Source organism: Cyclopterus lumpus, chromosome 14 (assembly GCF_009769545.1).
Source record: "Cyclopterus lumpus isolate fCycLum1 chromosome 14, fCycLum1.pri, whole genome shotgun sequence".
Classification (NCBI taxonomy): domain Eukaryota; kingdom Metazoa; phylum Chordata; class Actinopteri; order Perciformes; family Cyclopteridae; genus Cyclopterus; species Cyclopterus lumpus.
The window spans coordinates 7,010,312-7,018,572 of record NC_046979.1 but is presented as its reverse complement, the minus strand read 5'-3'; the positions used below and the strand labels follow the sequence as shown (position 1 = coordinate 7,018,572).

At 36.1% G+C, this 8,261-nt stretch overlaps 1 protein-coding gene across 2 annotated transcripts; it reads left to right on the top strand.

Moving 5' to 3' along the window:
• Positions 1-221: 221 nt before the first annotated feature.
• LOC117742935 lies at positions 222-6,050 on the top strand. Of its 2 annotated transcripts, XM_034550606.1 has the most exons (5): positions 223-355; positions 1,008-1,126; positions 3,620-3,671; positions 4,395-4,471; positions 4,819-6,050. In XM_034550606.1, the coding sequence occupies exons 1-5, from the start codon at positions 267-269 to the stop codon at positions 5,220-5,222; spliced, it is 741 nt and encodes a 246-aa protein (XP_034406497.1). In that variant the 5' UTR covers positions 223-266; the 3' UTR covers positions 5,223-6,050. The 2 variants fall into 2 exon arrangements, with proteins under 2 accessions (XP_034406498.1, XP_034406497.1); XM_034550607.1 differs by lacking the exons at positions 3,620-3,671; positions 4,395-4,471 and having other exon boundaries at positions 222-355.
• The last annotated feature ends 2,211 nt before the right edge of the window (positions 6,051-8,261 follow it).

Sequence of the window (8,261 nt, the reverse complement as noted above, 5' to 3'; positions counted from 1 at the left end):
CATAACAAATTGGTTTTCACATATTTAACATCACAGAGACTTAACAGTATACTTTCCCACAAAACATCACAGATGTATACATTTGGCATGCTTTTTTGATTCTCCCAGACACACACACGCATGCACGCACGCACACACACACACACACATATATATGCTGGGGTCACTGAAGCATGGCAGAGGGTGGGGAGGGGATAGTTCAGTCTCAGCCTTGAACTAAGAAAACGTAAAAAAAAAAAAAAAAAACGGCCACGCAAATACAACACATGATTACACAATGTCATATCTCGTCATCTGCTTTTATTTACTGTGAAGTTTCAAACCACTTTAACAGACATCCGCTGTTCACTAAAAGGTGAGTAAACATTCTGAGTATTTGGAAAGAAGAAGTTGAACAATGAAATAACATGTTGGACTTGAATGAACCCTAAAACCCAGGTCCTTTGCCAAATTAATTCTGAATAAATTGAGTTGTGTTGTTATTCAAGATGACACTTTTATGTGCATCCATGTGTGCTTGAATATCACAATATCCAGCGAGACTTCTTTTTGAAGCAGTGGTATTTGTGAGACTTTGCTGGAAGTTGTCAGGAAGCTGTTGTCAGAGCATATGGCGGCGTGAAGATAAACCCCAAAAAAATAACGTTTATTTAATTCTGTTCATGTCGATAAGAGGACACAAATACATATTTTTAGCATTATTATGTGAGGTCATGTCAAGTACAGTCACGGATGCCTCAGCCGAACAAATGCTTTTGTTCGCATTTTTTTGACTTCTTTAGAAGAAAAAAAGCCCCTAGAGAGTGCTAACATAAACACCCAAAAATAACCTTGACACTTAGTCAACGCACAAAACGGGAAGTGGTGCATGGTCTTCTTTCCGATCCTCAGTTCTGTGTACTGAAAAGCAACAAGTCAGATGTCTCCTTGTAGTGAAGAATTAGTTTTCTTGCAGCTTTAACCTGATTTTCTTTTACGCTTTAATCTCCTTTTGTTGTGTCGAACAGAGCGCCCATGGATCTTTTGCGCAATTTCCTCTGGTTATGGGTGATAATTGTTACTATTTTTGCCTGGATTGTGATCAGCCTCATCTTCATCTTCATCAACAAGTGCATATCAAGAGCAGGTAGGTGGAACCTCTTCTCACACACGTCAACAATGTTTGCTTCTTTTTCCTGTTATGACACATTTCTTTTTCTTTTATTCTGAAATAACTGCTACTGATCCACCATGATAATCTGGCAAAGGGGTTTAAATGTTATTTAATGAATCTTTGATTCATGTTTTCCCACCTCAGCAGGGTCAGTTTTTCTTTGAAAGTATAGTAAGACCATCACAGGCAAATAGAATGTACAGAACATTTTTAATTTAAAATATAATGTGAAAAGTTTTTTGTGGGAAATTTTGAATAGTGACCTCAGTATTCATAAAATCACACCATTTGCCTACATGGTATTTATCTGATTTAACTTTATAGAGACAAAAAAAATGCTCCAGCATGAATTTAACAGTGGTGGAAGAAGTGTTCAGACACATTAAAGTACTAACACCACACTGTGGTGTAAAATACTGTAAGTATTATCAGCAAAGTTTACTTTAAGTATGCAAAGTAAAAGTATTAAATGGTTCCCCCTTGCTGCATTAATGTGTATGTTGCATTTGAACTCCTTTATATCCTGTTGGCTGGTTTAATACATTAATGTATCATATTCTATAAGATCATCATGTGTTTGTAGCATCTCTGTCCTGTGAGAACCACGTATAAAAAAGAAAAACAGCCTGTTTTCAGCTTTGTCACGATGTATTTACCAGCTCATCCAAGAGGTTATTTTAAAGAGTTTATTTAGATTAAGAAGTAGGAGAATTTTCTAAACACATAAAGGAAACCCTTTCGCCCTTCAGTCTATCACAAACATTCAACATCAACAGTAGAAGTATAGAAAATAGGCAGGAGCACAACACATGATGTATCAAATGGGCAATATAACATATTGTTATAACAATATAACATGAAAAACAGAACTAACAGTAAATTGATAGTATTTAAACTCTTTGTCTACGTGGCTCCGGCGACTCAGCTACAAGCGTTTATCACTGACAGCTGCCCACAATAAGTGGCTATTTTCCAGTATAAGAGTGATAAGCTGTTAATAAACTGCACATACCAGCAGCATATCATAATCTTCAGTGGCATATGTTGGTGGGAAGTGAAACACAAGTGACAAGGTGCCATAAGCCCGTATAGCTGGTGGAAGAAATACTCCGATCCTTTACTTAAAAGTGGCAATACTGTAATATAAAAAAATGTCACATTTTAAGTCAAGGCCCTGCATTGAAAAAGTACATGTTTATATTATCAGCTTTAAAAAGTTTCAGAGCGGCCCACATTTTTATGTACACTATATTGTGCACACTTTACCATACAGATATAGAAGCCTGCATATCATCCAATGTTTCACCATAACATTTCACAACAATCACCATTTTCTTTTGCACTATCATATGAGTAGACGGCTCCATGTCCGTTCTGCTGTTCTATTACTTTGGATTGAGCAATTTACTGTCGTAGTTGGTCGAAGTGGAACTCATTTAAAGTATTTTTGCGATAGTTTAATTTCTTTATAAATGTTGGATATGAAATCCTAATATATAATGTAACTATTGTTGTGAAAAAAATGTAAAGTAAAAAGTCAATATTTCCCTCTGAGTTGTATGAGCATGAAGTAGCATACATTGAAAATACTTGAGTAAATGTAATTTCCCTTTCTTTCAATCATTTTATTTTCATTTTACACAGGTTACAGGTTGAATCAAACTAGACAAACAATTAAAGAAGAAGGCTCCATCCATCAGCCGCTTTTCAATCTGAATATTAGGCCTTTATGTTCATTCTGAGTTTCAAGTACATGTTGAATGTACAGTACAAAGAAGTGAACAGAAGTTGCAAGTTTCATTTTCAACATCATTTAACTACCTGTTTTTTTTTTAGTTCCCTGAAAAAAAACTATATACTGTATTACCACAAATGAAAAGCCAGAACAGGAAGAGAAACACACTGGCATCATGAGAATGAAAAGCATTACTCAGAGGGGTTTGCTGAAAAGCCAAAGAAAAACTATTATAATTGTATGAATTGCTATTATTAGTGGTGCCTTCTGGATTTGATTAGCTCAGATGAAACTTTAATGATCCCCGAGGGAAACTGGGCTGCAGCGGCGGAGAGAAGGGCTCAGTGATGGTTTAGGTTGTGCATCAACACAGACGATTTAAAGGAAATAAAGTATAACAAATAAAAGCACATATGGATACTAAAGAGGATTATGAAAACGTGATTACTGTTTGTGTATAAATCTAGATACAAACACGATTTAATGGGCACATGTTTATTTTTAAGTTTTCAAATGGTTATGTCTTACAGCCGGAAGCAAATAAAGAACCTTTATAATAACAAGTCCGGTTGGATTGACAACATAATCCTGCATTCCCCCAAAAATAATAACGCTCTGGTTTTTATAATGCTCAAAGATTTGACCAACCTTTCAACATTTTATTTCAGACTTTTCTTTTTCCTATGTCGCTTATTAAATTTAACTGCACTCTCATTTTTGTTTTTCCAAAGGAAAACACAGAATCACACAGTTTCCCAGAACGTCTTCCGACTTCACTGCCAAGTATGAATATTCACTCGACTGGATCTTTCTTACATTTCATGTTGAACCTAAATGTTCTGTACAGAGGAAACGTTTCACATTTAAGGAGATGCACTTATTCTCTTTGTTTGCCAGATGAGAAGATTGATACTTAACGTATATATTTATCTGTCAAATTGTCGGGTTTTAGCTTAGTTAACTGGAAATTGGCCTCATATGAGAACCCCACCTGGAACCCTTACAGCGGGTTCTACCTTGAAACCCAACATAAAGGGTTGTACCTACAACTATCTGTGAAAGATTCCACACAGGCCCTTCAATGATACGTTCTTCAGAGAACCCTTCTATCGGCTAATGGTTCCAACCTGAACCGTTTTCAGAGGTTCTATCTAGACCCTTTGCTCCTTTTCAGGGTGCCACCAAGAGCCCACCTGGGTGGTTTTATATTCTACGGCTTTCTACCGCAAATCCTTTTATTTAACTCCCACGTCCTTTGAAGAACTCTTTCTTCCAAAAAAGAGTTATTCTGGACAGAACCTCAGCCCTTCAGGAATAACCCGTTGGAATCCCGTAACTCTAAGTTTGTAGCTTCATATTTAAAGAACACATATTTGAATGGTATCAATCTTCTTATGTAACTCTTGGTCAAGAAAGTGAATCAACTTATTTCCCTAAATGTGTCCTATAGGTCAGATTGTACGAACTGAAATGCAAAACATAAAACATTTCTTCTTGATTTCTCAGGAGCAACCCATACCAGGAGAGAACCTTTGAAGCCGAGACCCCACCTTTACCTCCTCGGCATCAGTTTCTCACAGCAGGCGAGACTCAATACACAATACAAGACATTTGACCACTGATAACAGTAAAAATAAAAGCTTTAAGTAAGGTTTTGAGTACTTCTTCCATCACTTGTGTCAAACCACTAAGTCCAAGGGATGTGTGAAATAGTTCTGCCATATATGAAGTATTTAAGTATATTTCGATGGTATATAGCTTCAAATATATGTTTATAGTTGATTCGGGCTGCTGGTTTCTACGTATGGACGTACAAAAAAACAATCAAACCGCTGTTACACTTTATATTATTGCTGCAATCAAACTGTTACACTGTATATTAAATGTAGTAATAATAATCTCTGCCTTAATACGAAATGTGTTGTTTCAGAGGCCCAAAGCTATGAGAACCTGGCTGAGGAGTACGTGCAGAACTTTTCTGACTACAAACAGAGCATCCCCAACTACGTCCAGGACGTCCCTGACTACGAACAGAGCATCCCCGACTACGTCCAGGACGTCCCTGACTACGAACAGAGCATCCCCGACTACGTCCAGGACGTCCCTGACTACGAACAGAGCATCCCCGACTACGTCCAGGACGTCCCCGACTACGAGCAGGACAAGCAGTCTGACTATGTGATGGTAGAGGATGAGGACGAGCCTCTTCCTCTTCCTCCACGGTACCAGGATGCAGATCCAGTGGCGGACAACTCCTTCGAGGAGGAGGACTACGACGACATTGGAGGTGAAGACGAAAACGAGGGCGACGAGGACTACGACGACGTGGGTTAAGACGACAAGAGAACAGGCAGAGAGATTATTGTAAAAAGGACACTTTTGACTCTCATAACTAGATCTCGCTGAGCAGAGACATCGGAGCGAAGTTACTCTGGCCGGTGGTAGTTTTTTAATATAATTCATAACAAATGAAATAGGTGAAGTTATCTGTATTTGTATTGTATATAAGTACAAAGAGGAGCACTGAAGAGGCAGAGTATATAAGTGTTATTCAGATAAAGGTTTGATTCTTGTAACTTTAAACAACATTAAAGGCTTCAAGCTGTTTATTTTAAGTTATTTAAGTGCTTGTTCTGAAAAATCAACCTAGCAGTTATTTGACATATCTTGCATAGTTTGAATATTTGTTAGTTATTGACAACATGTGTGACTAACTGATCAGACAGAGGTTATCAAAAATATATTTATCCTTTTTATGTTTCTGATTCAAAACCTACTGGATAAATATTTAAATGACACCAGTGGTTTGGGGGCCCCTGGTGGCAGCAGGGCCCTTCTCAGCCTCTAAGTCAGTTTGTACTGTATGATTATGCCTATATACAAATATTGGATCTAAAAAGGGGCAAAAATCTACAAAAAATAAGTAATTTGGTCTCCATTTATGAAAAACTGCCGTAGGCCAACAATTTGGTGACCTACATACATAATCTCTCACAGTCTGACCACATAATAATATGCTGTCAGTCATCAGTCACTGCCTCACTTGGCCCTGGGAAATTTTAATGGATATAAGTGGGTTTGGATGCCCTCAGTTTGGGATTAAGGGAGCTGACGACGCTCCAAAGAGACGATGCAGAAAAAAAAAAAATGCTCCAAAAAAAAGGTGAAAGTTTGAGAGATTTGGGCAAAAAAACAGCTAAAACACATGAAGGTCACTGAGGTTGAATAAAGGAAAAAAATTGACAAAAATTACAAATGACTTTTTACACTGTGCAACTGGTTTGGTGGAAGAATAAATGAACAATATGACAATTATTATTTCATAGAAATTATAAGCAGTACATAAACATGTATTGAATGTGTTTTAGTTGCTCAGAGAATAGACTTTAAAACAGCTCTGCTTGTGTATAAATCTCTTCATGGTCTAGCACCAACGTACATGTGTGACATGTTAGAGCCATATGAACCATCTCGGGCTCTGAGAAGCTCAGGGAGTGGTCTCCTGCTGGTCCAGAGTCAGGACTAAACACGGTGAGGCTGCTTTTCACTTTTATGCTAAAATCTGGAACAGTCTTCCAGAATATGTGAGACAGGCCTCAACTCTGACAATGTTTAAATCCAGGCTGAAAACGGTTCTATTTGACAACTGAAAGTATTTTATATGCACTCTCTTTATGGAATGATTTTATTTGTCTTTTTGTAATTTGATGTAGCTGTAAAGCACTTTGAATTGCCTTGTGTACGAATTGTGCTCTATAAATAAACTTGCCTTGCCTTTTAACACATTATAATGTGCTTTTAATCAGATATAAGTATATATATATATATATATATATATATATTGTCATTCATTATCTTTTTATATAATACAGGTAGAGTTGTGACAGTTGACTACATTAATAAACACGTATATCTTCTTATAATGTGGTTATTGGACAGAGTTACCGTGCTTTTGTGAATGAATGAGTCTCTGCCTCTAACAATTATAGAAAAATCTGTAATTTTTCTCGAGGACTTTAATTTTGGAAAATCTAAAACGGAAGTTTAGCTCGAGCTAAAGGTGCGAGCTTGAAGCAGGGGGGAAATAAACTAATATTAGCACGAAAATAAGTATTAATTAGTGTGAATAAATACATTGACATAGAGAGTGAATGAGGAGATAATACTGTTGGAAAATAGAGTCTAAAAGGAATATTGATGTCTGAAACATTTTCTTTTATATTGAAAATCTACACCTTTATTAACACTCAGCAACACATCAAATATGTACACATGTGCTTTCTATTACACTTCTTTGCATGTCTTATATGTCTAATATATTATTGCTGGGCATTTTATTTTGAATTGCTTTATTTTATTTGCCTTCATGATTTAATCCTTGGTTTAACCATCCGAGGCACTTAGGAAAATGCTCTGAGTAAAGTTAATTATTAACATTATTGTTCCCAAATTAGTTTGTGTTTTATTCACATTACTGCAGCTAATTTCAATATCAATTAATGTGTCAATTAATGAATCATCTTTTAATATTTCTTTCTACAGAATAAAGTGTCCCAAAAAATTGCAAGCCGTCCAAGATCCAAAGGAAGTCATTTTCTTTTCCAAACACACGCTGTAAAAAGAACAAATAAAAACAGCAACTTCTTACAACTTGTGGCCCGGCTCTCGGGTTAATTTGGTAATGCTCATGATAATATTCTCTTTGCATGCTTGATTTGTTGCATATACACTTTTCAACCTGTATTACTACCATACTGTACTGTTCCACCTATTATATCTTGATTACTCAAGTGTAAAGTGTTGCAACCTGAAGTTGTCCCTGTTGACATAAAACATAATTTGTAAGGATAGTATTTTAAATTGTCGCAATAACGATGCTTCAAAGGATGCTATGGGACAAACCATGATGTAATATATAAAACATAAAGATGTTCAAATCCATGAAACAATGGAGCTCATGTTTTTAGCTATATTTAATGGTATACTAGTGAAAGTGGTGATGTTGATAATTGCCATTGTTGCAATGACTTTCCCCTCTGGGGTTTGATAAAGGTGTATATTATCTCATTGTACTTCTTTGCTCTTTTAAAATGCATGACAACATCTTAACGGTTATTTAAATTGTCTGCTGTTTTTTTCTAATTTATTGTTCATTTCCACGCACATTAAATGTGTCTTGGTATTTTGGTGCATACCAATAAACATAGCAGGAGAAAATTAGTAAAAAAAAAGATGTCAGCAAATAATAATAATAAATAAATAAAAATATGCAACATATATCTGTTTTCAAATGTTAAAAAAAACAACCTGTAATTACCTGTACAGTACATATTAGGGGAAAGTGTTGCCAGATACTCTTGAGAGCAGAAAAGG